At 41.6% G+C, this 13,342-nt stretch overlaps 1 protein-coding gene across 2 annotated transcripts in view; it reads right to left on the reverse strand.

Moving 5' to 3' along the window:
- Positions 1-2,371: 2,371 nt before the first annotated feature.
- Positions 2,372-13,342, reverse strand: part of ICK (intestinal cell kinase) — a 60,871-nt gene continuing 49,900 nt past the window's right edge. For both annotated transcript variants that reach the window (XM_025383918.1, XM_025383919.1), the window contains 5 exons: positions 13,118-13,308; positions 12,850-12,998; positions 10,411-10,539; positions 7,381-7,503; positions 2,372-6,365 (listed from right to left, as the gene is read on the reverse strand). In XM_025383918.1, the coding sequence (XP_025239703.1) occupies positions 6,211-6,365; positions 7,381-7,503; positions 10,411-10,539; positions 12,850-12,998; positions 13,118-13,308 (747 nt within the window). In that variant the 3' untranslated portion in view covers positions 2,372-6,210. The remainder of the gene's footprint in view (positions 6,366-7,380; positions 7,504-10,410; positions 10,540-12,849; positions 12,999-13,117; positions 13,309-13,342) is intronic.

Genomic DNA, 13,342 nt, shown 5'->3' on the forward strand with positions numbered 1-13,342 from the left:
TGTATCCTGGAACTTAAAGTAAAATTTAAAAAAAAAAGTCAACTCCATCTTAAGATGTCTATAGCTGAGGAAATAGCTTAATGATACCTGGAAGGACAAATTCCTATGACAGTAGAATGTCCAGATGTTCCAATATTGCATAATGCTAAATGCCTTTAAGGTAATTGTAGTCATGCTTTCACGTACTTACGCATGGAAATGCCAAGGATACCTTTCTTTAAATTAACAAAGTACTAATTTTTTTCATTCTGTTAGCCTACTCGCACGTAGACATTGCTTAGCTTACCTTTTACATAGATAAGACCCCTATCGAATAAAAAACAAAGAGGAGGCATTCCTCCTCTTGCTTTCTGAGGACGCTCTACTGTGTAACTGAGTAGCTTTCAATAAACTGTTGCTTCTCATGGCACTCTGTGACTCGCCTTACATTCCTTCCTGTGCGAGATCCAAGAACCCTCTTTTAGGATCTGGATCAGGACACCTTTTTCTGGCAACACTCAGCCTTGTTCACCTGAAAGTGTAACTAAGGTAGCAGCATGACTCTGTTATTACACAGGCTTGGGGAGAAATGAAAAATCCTGTTATAATAGTTCTGCATTCTGGCCGGGCGCGGTGGCTCACGCCTGTAATCCCAGCACTTTGAGAGGCCGAGGCGGGCGGATCACGAGGTCAGGAGATCGAGACCATCCTGGCTAACATGGTGAAACCCCGTCTCTACTAAAAATGCAAAAAATTAGCCGGGCGAGGCGGCGGGCGCCTGTAGTCCCAGCTACTCGGGAGGCTGAGGCAGGAGAATGGCGTAAACCCGGGAGGCGGAGCTTGCAGTGAGCCAAGATCGCGCCACTGCACTCCAGCCTGGGCGACTAAGCGAGACTCTGTCTCAAACAAACAAACAAACAAACAAAACAAACAAACAAACAAAAAAACAACCCAGCAACCTCATAGGTGGAAACGATATCTGAAGATGAGCTTTAGAATCCACAGAGATTTCAAAGGTGTGAAGACAGCTGTTAATGGGAGNGTCTCAAAAAAAAAAAAAAAAAAAAAAAAAAAAAAAAAAAAAAAAAAAAAAAATAGTTCTGCATTCTATGACAGATACCCCAAAGGCATTTTATTCCTTTGAAGCCCCTGACATTGTCAACCTGCTTATTCTTGAAGACCCTTAGAGTTGCCCTCATCCTGAGACAGTCTTACTCATTTTATCTATCTATTCTACCTACCTATCCACCTACCTACCTGATACATTTTCAGAGGCCCTGAGAAATCTTTAGTCTCAACCCTTCACTCATCTGCTCAGTAGTAGGTAAAACTGCTTGCACAAAAGTCAAGAGCTTCAAATCTCAGTTTAAGAGCTTTGTATACTCCCAGAAGAGGGAAACATTTGACTTAAATTCAGCCTTAGCTGTAAGTGATTGGTGTAAGACCCTATTCTAACAAGTGGGTTTTCTTATCAGGAAAGATGGTTGAGAGCTTGAAATGGCTTCTTCAGGGTTTCTGAAGGCGCAGCCATGGGCCCAGCGTGATGCCAAAAAGACAAATGCCCATGATTACACAGTAAAGTCACTGTGTTCTGATGGCAAGAGGCACAGTTAGGGATTCACCAATGCAAGTTTGATTGGTAGATCATGTTCCTAGAAAATCCTGTCAAGGAGTCAAAGAATGTTTAGAAAATGAATTTCTTGTGACATTCTTTCTGTAGTTCACGAAGTTATGAACTTCTTTTGAAGGTTTATATTGTATATGAGAATGTGCTGTGAAAAGCTAAAAGACATACAAGGCAGGTTAAAATGATGAAATCAGGAACAAGAAACTGTTTCCACCTGCTTTTGCTTTTTTGTTGTTGTTGTTGTGTTTTTGTTTTTGAGACATGGCCTTGCTCTGTTGCCCAGGCTGGGGTGCAGGGGGGTGATCTGGGCTCACTGTAACCTCTGTCTCCCAGGCTTAAGCGATTCCCCTTCCTCAGCCCCTCAAGCAACTGGGACCACAGGTGCACACCACCACACCGGCTAAATTTTGTAATTTTGGTAGAGATTTTTGGTAGAGGGTCTTGCCATGTTGCCCAGGCTGGTCTCCAACTCCTAGGTTCCAGGGATCCTCCTGCCTCCGCCTCCCAAAGTGCTGGGATTAGAGGTATGAGCCACCACTTCCAGACGCCTAACTTTCTAAAAGCTGAATTTTAAAAAAACCTCCACATTGCAGGATAACTCTTCATTCTGCTACTCAAAGTGTATGCATCTAATTTCATAGCAGTAACACGATACTAAGCATTCAGGAGAAGTTATAAAACATCAAAGTTCCAAATGAACTAACAAAGGACAAAAATTAGAAAACACGAATGGAAGAACATGAAAACAAAAACAGAACACTCAAATCAATTTTTCTTAAACTTCAACTTTATTTGGAGCAGGAAATTTTTCCTTACATAAGGTTGACATTTTTAAACACCTTAGGACAAACTATTTAAAAAGCAACATTTTTATTTCAGAAGGGTCTTGCTTAAGTGGTTACTCTGAATTCTTCTCATTATTATGAATATTTGCTTTATAAATAAATATATTGTCAGTTACTCCATTGTAATCAAATCAGGTGACTAATTGCTATCTGTACTGAGTTATCTGAAATCAGAAGACTTGATGCAGGTCATTTAAAATTCACATTAGCACAGTGTCTATAAGAAATTGATAATACAGATTAATGTGATATTTACCTCCAGTTTGTCTTCCTAATGGTTTCCATGAGAAGATCCTCACAATAAATTATATAACAGTACAGTACATTTGGTTGGAAATTGTAAAAATAATTCTAAAAATTAGCTACATATATTATGTTGCTACAGTATGGTTTAAATGATATAAAATAATTAGTATGTCAAACATCTTCTTATAAACATATTGCTTTTGGTCATACACTGAACTGAAATGTACAGCATAAATTCCTTTTTTTCATCTGCTGAATGGCACAAAACAATGGCTTGATGGTAGGGAAATGCTACTTCATGAGAAAGCATGGTGCCCATCAACTCCAACAGTACCTGTATGTGCACTTAAAAATAAAATAATTCTTATTTTGTGTTGTCTTGATTGCATACAATTTTTGATAACTCCAGAAGATGACATAGCGTTACCATATTAGATGTATATAGTCCTTTAGGCAAGAGATACATTTTAAAAAGTATTTGAAAATCAAGTTTCTTCCAACATAAATTTTATCATACATGAGCTGGGTGAGGGCTTGGTAATTAATGGAATTTTACTGTAAAATGAACAATCATGTTAAGAGTAGTTTTTATGCAAATGCAGTTTTCCCTGCTCTGCTGGCTCTACCTGGGGGACCTCGATACCCCCACAGCACACCTTTGTCACTGAACTTGTCTCATTTCAGCACGAAATGAGAACCAACCCTGTATCATTTCCTGACGTCCCAGTAAGCTTTCTGACTGTAAATGAGGTATAGTCCTGATAGGTACAGTTACAGGTATATCATTTCTGTTGGTGTCTTACATTACATTTTATAATTCTACAGTAACAAAAAATAGAGGTCACAAGTAGCATTTTGTTTTCATATAACAAGAAATGGCTGCACAGATTCTCAGTCAGAACAAAAACAGAGAGACAAAATAAATGGTTACTATTCCCTTCTATAGCGCATAGGTTTTTTACACAATTGGTCCTTTACCCATTTCAGAGAGGGGGAGGAAGAGTACTTCACAGCATTTGCTAGTTAGAATTTGTTTTCTCCGTCTTTTAGTTTTTCTCAACTGCACATCAGCTACTTGATTTTTTTATGAATATGTTTGGCTTCCCCAGGGAAGTTGTTTGCTGGTAAACAAAGGAAAGTGTAAAAGGAAGAAAGCAAAGTATTTTCTGAAGTTGGGCCCTATAAAGTATTAGAAGAAAAACAATTTTATAATGTGTAATAATCAGGTAACTAGGTTTTTCAATTAAAAAATGTAATGACCTTATATAAGCTAGATTACCGAGACTATGGTATTAAACAATCCATTTGCTCCTCTAAGGAATATTTACAATTTAAAACCTGCTTTCCAGCAAGCTGGGCAAGGTTTCACATTAATTTACTTTTCATATATAATACAGAAAATGAAAATAAATATTAACCTTATAGTAAAGGACTCATCTCTGAAAACACATTTTCTGATGCTTTAGATAATGAGTTGAGAATATAATACAGAAATGAATTCAGCTTCAAGTTGTGCTTGCATATATATTTTCTGAAGCTTTGCTGCCAGCTTGTTAACAGGAAAAGACCACCTATCACATCCACATGCATTATGTGCTTTTCTCATGCCCCTAGGGACCATGGTGCTTGGTCAAGTATATTTTTGAGTCAGAGTCTCCAAAGCATAAATTACTCTCTGATTTTAGGTTAAGGCTCTTTGGAAGCCATGGTAATTTGTTCAGAATGAATGCAACATATTATTAATACACCAAAGCAATAATTTAACAAGTCATTAGGTTGAACCATATGAAAGTGTCTAGATTCATTTCACCTATCATTTTAACCTATAAAAATGATCACTTGGCTGGATGCAGTGGCTCATGCCTGTAATCCCAGCACTTTGGGAGGTGGGGTAGGGTGGATCACAAGGTCAGGAGATCGAGGCCATCCTGGCTAACATGGTGAAACATCATCTCTAATAAAAATACAAAAATTAGCTTGGCGTGGTGGCGGGCGCCTGTAGTCCCAGTTACTCGGGAGTCTACGAGGTGGAGGTTGCAGAGAGCCAAGATCACGCCACTGCACTCCAGCCTGGGCGACAGAGTGAGACTCAGTCTCAAAAACAAAAAAAAAAGATTACTTACATATGGTTCAACTTGTCATTATCCTGGAACCAAGAGAGTAGTTTGAGCCCTAGGAGAATACGAGTCAATACACTGTTCAGACTGCATTGCGTTCACTGATGGTGACCTTCCCTCTTGCCTTTAAGGCAACCATAAGTGAGGCAAATGTACCATATAGAGGTGGATGAGACTGGACCTTTTGTCTTTTTCTGTCTCCAAACTGGCTTTGTCATTTTCAAAATTGCTGTAAACATTCCTCTCAATGGAACAGCCTCTGCCCAACAAATAGAGTTCTCATTCTTGAAAGAAACTACACCAGGGTTAGGAGATCAAATGTGGCACGTGACTATGACTTTGTAGATGAGTGGAACCTCTGCCATAACTCTTTCTGCTCCCCAAATTGTCCTGAGAATTTGGCTAGGACAGAAGATTAGTCATTGACTGCTCCTAGCCAGATCTGGAGAATTGAGCTAGGTGCAAAATTCCATCTCAGTTACTATAATCAAAAACTTTCTGCTGCTTTGATACTTAGTTTTTTGGCCATGCATCTTGGCAGGAATGTAAGTTTGATTGACTGTGTTAACCTTCATGTTGAGAGCCTTTTGAAACAAAAAGCTCTCCTTTTATTGGTACACATACAACTTGATTTCAAAAGTGGAATAAATTAGAATACAATGGCATAGAATGATTAAGCTTGGTTTCATCTGATATCTGCGACCACATTAAAGGGTGTTGAAATAGTTTTTTAAAACGTATTTACTTAGAGTTCTTTCATCTGGGGAACAAAAGTAAAACAAAGTGAATTATATAATAGTCCTTTCAGAACAGCAGAGTGGTATCCAAAAATCAAACCAATGACCTGTTAAGAAAAGCAGAGGATCACTTTTCTAACAACAGTCCAAGAAGGCCTGAAGTACCTAGTGAGCCACACTTAAAATTTAACCACTTCATAAATATCTGCACACACTGAGTAAATAACCCTCTATCACATAGCCTTAAATTGCACCCCTGTTGCAATACTGCATTAATATTATTACATTTTTCAAATTCTGTAGAAAATATTATCTGGAACCCCAAAGGAAAATCAATTAATCTTTAAAAAGTTCATTACAAAGTTGACTGTATAAAATGCTAAAACATAATCCATATATACAAAATGCTGTTGTTTAAGAAAATAATGGGACCCAGTTTTAGAATAAAATAATTTTATACAAAAAAGCGTACTGCATTCAAATCAATATTTTAAAAAAAACTTTAAAAAAGAATATTGACATGTCTTAGTTCAGAAGAATAACTATAAAGTGTTGATTTGCTTTTCTGCCCTCTGTACATCTTGCAGGAAGAACACCAGTCAGCTGAGGGAAAGTGTCCTGCTTCTCCCTGTGAAGAGATTCATCACCAAGGCAGATAGTCATCGCCGAGACGCGTACTTGGAAGCCCAGTCTGTCCGGCCATGCACTGGCTGGGCGGCTGGAGGCCGTGGTATCAACCCAGGAGTGCTTCTAGGCTGGGTATGGAAGAATGGTCGCCCAGGATGAGGTCTCAGGGCCTTCAGGGACGAATAACCTGCAATGAAAGAAAAAGGCCGGCATGACTGATATGGGGCCAATGCAAGTAAAGTGCAAATAAATGCATTTTGGTGACAAAAACATGAGAAAATAAGGAGTTCATTCAAGAGAAGCATCTTGTCTCCTACTTATAATCTTCTCTACTGCAGTTAAAGACAACGTTTTAAAGTTGTCAGGCTAAAAATAATGGCATCATTCTTGACCCCTCTTTTTTTCATATCCCACATATAATTTGTCAGGATATCCTATTAGTTCTACCTTCCAAATATTTACAGAACCTGGTAACTTTTTACCAACTGAACTATTGCCACGCTGGCCCAAGCTAGCATCATTTCTTACCTGGATAATTTCAACGTCCTCCTAATTGGATTCCCTGTTTTCTACCTTGCCCTTGCTTCAGTCTCATGACAACAGCAGCTTGAGGGAGCCTGTGGAGATGGCTGTCAGATCACCTCACTTATGGACTCAAAGCACTCCAGGGACTCCACGTCACTCAGAATCCATGACAATGTGCTTACAGGCATCATATCGCTCCTGACCTCATCTTGCTACTCCCCTTCTCACTCCTGTCACTCCTGCACTCTGGCCTCCTTGATGCTCCTTGAATTTGCCAGGCCAGTTCTGCCTCAAAGCTCAAGCACAGAAGAATCTCCTGTCTGGAAAAGCCTCACTCATAACGCACGCTTGCTCAATCACCTCCTCCAGGTCTTTACTCAACAACTCCTTTGCAGTGAGCTCTTCTTTAGCTACTCTATCTAAAATTGCAACCTGTACCCCACACTCCAGCCCCCACAATCTCTACCTCCTGTCTGCTGTATTTTTCTCCTTAGCACTAAGTCAGTAAGCATCTGACTTACTATATGTTATATAGCACCTATTTCGCTTACTTATTGTCTGTAGAGTGCAAGTTTCATTTATTGGTGGATCCCAGGCCTAAAACATGCCTGGCACAAAGCAGTTGTTGAGTAGCCATTTGTTGAGTCAATTCATGAATAATTTAAAATACAACTCACCAGGGGAAGGGTCTGGAATAGGTGCCAGGTGTACCCTCTGCATAGCAGAACCGATTTCTTTTTTCAGAAAGGAAGGGACATAGTTTCCAGTCAGTCCACTAGAACTTGTAGAGCTGGAACCAACTGATTTGCAAAAGCAAAAAGCTCTTTACTACAAAGACATGTAGCCAGGACACCAATAAGGTTAAATAACAGTACTGCAGAGCAATAACAAACTAAGTTTTTACTTTTAGGGAAAAGAGCAAATCATGATGAAAATGAGTTCAGAGCCAAGCATCCCACCATACCACCCTGTCAGAAAGACTGCAAGGGTCAAAGACAGTGCTGCTCCTGTGGGGGCAACCAAATAGAGGGTGGGTTGGTTGTGAAATTTTTTTAAAAAAGGGAAAGGTGACATTTGTTCTTTATTTTCTTTTGTAAAAGTAGATTTAGACTGTTCTAAAATTTGCTTTTTTCACTCCATAATATAGAAGAGTTGTCCTTCCATGTCAGTACATATAAATAACAGTACATATAAATAACACAGGTTATATTCAATTATTTAGCTGTGACAAGTAATTACACACTAAATATTCTTATCCACATCAGAAAAATTAATCATTTTTAAAAATATTAAATACCTTCACTTTTTATGTCATTTCCACATGAGAGTGCTTTAAGGGCAGGGACTGTATGCTACTCATCTTTGCATTCTGGGGAGGATAACAGAATGCCTTGCATATAGCAGATAATCAATTAAGATTGGATAGGTGAATGAATATAATTCTTATTATTTAGGCTTAAAGGTACACATGGAATAATGAAGACTGCTATTATTGCTCATTATAGAAACGGAAGTTCTAACCATTAAGAAGTCAGTAAGTGGTGGAGTTGCTCTGTTTCCACAACACAGAGCCTTTTCAGCAATTGCTTAAGACAGAGTAGGAGAAACAGTCTAGAATGCCTGTGTGAGGAGTTGTGTTGGTCAGCTGGGGTGTATTTTGCACTCTGGTGAATGAAGAAATATGAAGAAAAATGGGAAGAGAATTTGAACAGGTAAGTCACAAAAGAGAAAAAACTTACAGTCAATAAACACAAGAAAAGGTGATCAACCTCATTAGTAAACAGGATATGCAAGTTTAAACCACAATAGATACCATTTCACACTCATCAGATTAGCACAAATTTTAGTCTTGACAGTACCAAGTGTCATCAAGGATGTAGAGCAACTCCCATATCCCTCTGGAGAGCAGTTTGGCAATATCTGTGAAGCTGAAGATGAGCACACCCTTTAACCTAAAATGTTGACTCTGGTCAGGCATGGTGGCTCACACCTGTAATCCCAGCACAATAGGAGACCGAGGTGGGTAGATTACCTGAGGTCAGGAGTTCGAGACCAGCCTGGCCAACATGGTGAAACCTGTTTCTACTAAAAATACAAAAAAAAAATTAGCTGGGTGTGGTGGCACACACCTGTAATCCTAGCTACTCGGGAGGCTGAGGCAGGAGAATTGCTTGAACCAGGGAGGCAGAGGTTGCAGTGAGCCAAGATCGCGCCACTACACTCCAGCCTGGGCAACAGAGCAAGACTTCATCTTAAAATACATAAATACATAAAAATAAATAAATAAAATAAAATAAAATGTTGACTCCTAGTTCTTGTACCCAGAGGAATCCTCACACATGTGCATAACAATAGGGGTACAATAATCATTTCAGCACTCTTTCTAATAGCAAAAATTGCAATCAACTTATGTATTTATCAAGAAGAGAAGGCATACGTAAATTATGGTCTATATAAATAATGTTATGGTGTTGTATAGATGTATATTGTATATGTTATATAATATATGATATATATCTCTATAATTGCTACACATATATCTATTTAAATACATGTAGCAGTAATCCAAGATTATGTTCAAATAAATTTTAAAACCTGCAAAACCACACTATGAAGTTTATACAAACCTAAATAAACAGCCGATCAGGCTGGCATGTGAGGAGGTAAGGGGAAGCAGGGAGGCGGGAAAGGCACAGACACTGGGCTTCATGTGTATTTGCCAGGTTTAACATTTTTTTTTTTTTAAGACAGAATCTCCTCAGGTTGGAGTGCAGTGGCACGATCTTGGCTCACTGCAACCTCCGCCTCCCAGGTTCAAGTGATCTCCTGCCTCAGCCTCCTCAGTAGCTGGGATTACAGGCCTGCTGCCACCACGCCTGTAGAGACAGGGTTTTACCATGTTGGCAAGCTGGTCTCAAACTCCTGACCTCAAGTGATATGCCTGCCTCAGCCTCAGCCGGGCAAAGTGCTGGGATTACAGGCATGAGCCACCACACCTGGCCAAAGTTTGACTTCTTAAGCTGGGTGGTGGCTACACAGGTGTTGCTATATTATCTCCTTCTTTTTTGTATTCCTTAAAGTAAACAACACCTAATGGATGAGGGCAGTGCACTTGGAAGTGCAGAGGGGAAGCAGCACATAGCAGGGGCTGCCTGCGTGAGGGAAAAATGATGCAGGAAATGCCTCTACTGTGAACAGGGTTGGTCAGCCTTGGGACTCAGGAAATTCATTCATCCATTTAACAAAAAAAGTGGGGAGGGTCTTCCAAACTGTCCACCTTCCAACTAGAAAGGATCTTGATACTCTGGGCCTGCGGCTGGGTCATCAGAAGGAGGGGACAGGCTGGAACAAGGCAGACACAGCCAAGGGTGACTTCCACCTCAGGAGGACGGTGTCTGCTGCAGCCAGGGCCTTAGCTGTCAGGCCTAGTAGGAGTCTGTAAAGGTATTTTTGTTTTTCCCTTGAGCCAGCAAAGACTATGCTCTACTCTCCAGCTACCCTTGAAGGCAGACTCCCATGGGAGCTGGCTGAGTCCCGAGGGACCGCTGCCAAGAAAGAGAGGAGGGTAGGGCTGGAAAAGAGGACTGAGCTTTCAGACCACAAAGGCCCCTGTGCTTCCAAAGCTCATCCCATGGCTCCTTTTGCCCACCTTGCTGCATCCAGGGAATTTGCTTTTTGCCATTTAGGGGTTAATGATCACTACTCACCTGAATTTACTTTGCTGATTACTGACACTGTCCCTGAAGATTTTCCAGACAAGCCAGAACTAGACCATGGATTAGGTGGAATAAAGTCCTTGCCTGGATTCGAGAGTATGCCGTTTCTTATATTGATGCCTAATAGAGAAGAAATGATTTTAAAATGCAAAACACACAATGAATCTTACACCAGACTACAAAGATAAAATTAATGCAGAACTCAATTTGTCAAAAACTTCTGTATGATGCAATAATCAAAGCAAAAACTGACTGTGATGATGTCATCTGACAGATGTCCGAGGAAAGATATCTCACTGGTGGGTGGCCCAAGAGAGGCCTCTTATGCTTCTACCAATGGATCTGTCCCACGTCTTGACCCTCTGGTGCCATCCTGGGCTTCACTGCTACTGGACATGCTGTTCTTCCCCTTCACAGACCACTTCCTTTCAGTCACCTTTTCAGTTTCTTCTCCATCCCCCAACCCCAACCTCCAACTCTGCAGCCCTCTGCTCTCCTCTTTCTGTCTTGTCCCCAGGGTTCCATCTTCTCACCCGACCTGGACCATTACTGCCATCATATGCTGATGACTCTGATATGTACAAGGAACCCTCACCAACTGTTGTCTCTCACACTCAAGGCCTCCCAGAACAGGGTTGCCTTGACCCTGACCTCAAGACAAAAGCCATTTTTCATCCAGATCACTCCCATTCCCACAGGCACTGCAGCTTTTTTCCAGAACTGAAAGTTTAAATTCCCCCTTTAGCCTTCTTCTTCTTCCCCTACAACCAAAAAGAAATAAAATAGCTCTCTGATTCACTCCCTGCTCCTTTTTGCCTGTGGTCACTGTAATTCAAGGCTTGGCCCCTCATACTGGATCACTCTATACCTGTCATCTGGATCTCTCTTTTTCCAGCTCTCCCTGGGGCCCGTCAGGCCAGTCTTCTAAGAACAAAATGTCAATCCTGATGAAGTCTAGCAATCTTTAGAAGCCACATTCCCAATCAGAGGGTAGGAATTTCATGCATCAAGAGGGCCTGCCATTCTCACCCCATTCCTCCCTTCTGACCGCACCCCAGCCTGTGCCACCACCCCCTCTCACCTGGACAACAGCTCCAGCTTGCTGGCCCCTCCCCTATTCAGTATACAGGTGTTGATACAACCACATCACTCCTTCAGTTAAAACCCTTCAAGGACTTCTCATCGCTCATGAAGCAAAATCCAAATTTCTTACAAGGCCCCCAAAGATGCCTCATACTACACACTACGTCACCTCCTTTCTCACTACACTCTGGCCACACTGGCCTCTGCCGTTCCTCTCACAGGACAAGCCCTCTCCTGCCTCCAGACCTTTGCACTCACTGTTTACTCTCTCCCTGGTGTGCTCTGCCCTCAGCTCTCTGCACATTTGGTTCCTTCTCATTCTTTGGGGGCCCAGCCAAGTTGCTTATTGAGACCATTCTTTAACAATCTGTGATTACTGTGTGTCTATTTGTTAAAGTCTCTCTCCCACCACTAGCATATAAGCTGTGTGAGGGTGAGGATATTGTCTGCAAAGCTGCTGTATAAAGCCACTGTGTAGACTACAGAGTGAAGGAATTCCCCAGAGTTGCGTGACCCAGTGGCCCTGCCTGGCTGTTTTGTTTACAATAATATTCGCAGTGCTTGGCACGCAGTAGATGCTTAATACATATGTACTGAATGAATGATTCACTAATGCTGTAAGTTTGGAATATAGAAAATCAGAAGAGAGGCTTGGGTACCCACCAAACAATAGCATTGACATTTAACCCCTGTAGTACTGCCAGGATGGTGTGACTAAGCTCCCACCCTGGTTTCCCTAGTGGCCATTTCCCCTAAACCTGGTCTGGTAGAGGAGCCTCAGACATGCTGCCCAGCTTTTGCCAGTTCCTCCCTCCCTGGAGGCTGGACCCAGTTTCCTATACCATATTTCTGATTTTGGGTGACTATAAAAGATAAAAATGTGAGGCCTGGGCCCAGGCACGGTGGCTAATGCCTGTAATTCCAGCACTTTGGGAGGCAGAGGCGGGTGGATCACTTGAGGTCAGGAGTTCAAGACCAGCCTGGCCAACATGGTGAAACCCTGTCTCTACTAAAAAATATAAAAATTAGCCGGGCATGGTGGTGGGCAGCTGTAGTCCTACCTACTCAAGAGGCTGAGTCAGGAGAATTGCTTGAACCCAGGAGGCAGAGGCTACAGGGAGCCGAGATGGCACCATTGCATTCCAGCCTGGGCGACAGAGAGACTCCATCTCAAAAAAAAAAAAAAGTGAGGCTTGGGCTTCAGCAAATATTTCTATGATGTTCCCCTCAGTTCTGAAGGGAAGCCCCCTAGTATCTGCCTTCTAAAACAGAACCTTCGTGAATGTGTGATTGCAAGGACAGGGTTTCTTATTAATAATCAAAGTAAAGCCAAGTCATTTATATTACCAGGCAAGTATCGAGAGTGCTTCAAATAGTGTTGCTTAGCTGCAGATCTCAGGGTGGGCGTGTCTCGCCGCTGATATGACATCTGGGTGGGGGCGCTGTTTCCTGTGCCCACAGGCTCAGAGGGCTTCAGGTCCAAAACACTCTCAAACCTGAATGAAGAGAGCATGGCTTGGGTCAGCATGAGAGACAGTGTGTATCCTCAGATACATACTGATAATCTCACAAATCCCAGAATCAGTCTGTTTACAAATGTGAGCAGCACACTTGCCTGCAGAGAGTGTCATCACTCTGTCTTTTCTTGTTTTTCAGGTCAATCCTGCTGAGGGATGGACTGAAATCCAAGTCATCCAAGTCAGCCCAATCATCTGAATCCTTTGTTGACCTGGAAATAAGACCCCACCTTCTCCTACTCTTTGGCTTTATCTCACCATTTTTGTGCTCCAGGCCAGCTGTGATTTTCTGTGTAAACAAATTGGGTTGGGGGGAAGCAATA

Source organism: Theropithecus gelada, chromosome 4, assembly GCF_003255815.1.
Source record: "Theropithecus gelada isolate Dixy chromosome 4, Tgel_1.0, whole genome shotgun sequence".
Lineage (NCBI taxonomy): Eukaryota > Metazoa > Chordata > Mammalia > Primates > Cercopithecidae > Theropithecus > Theropithecus gelada.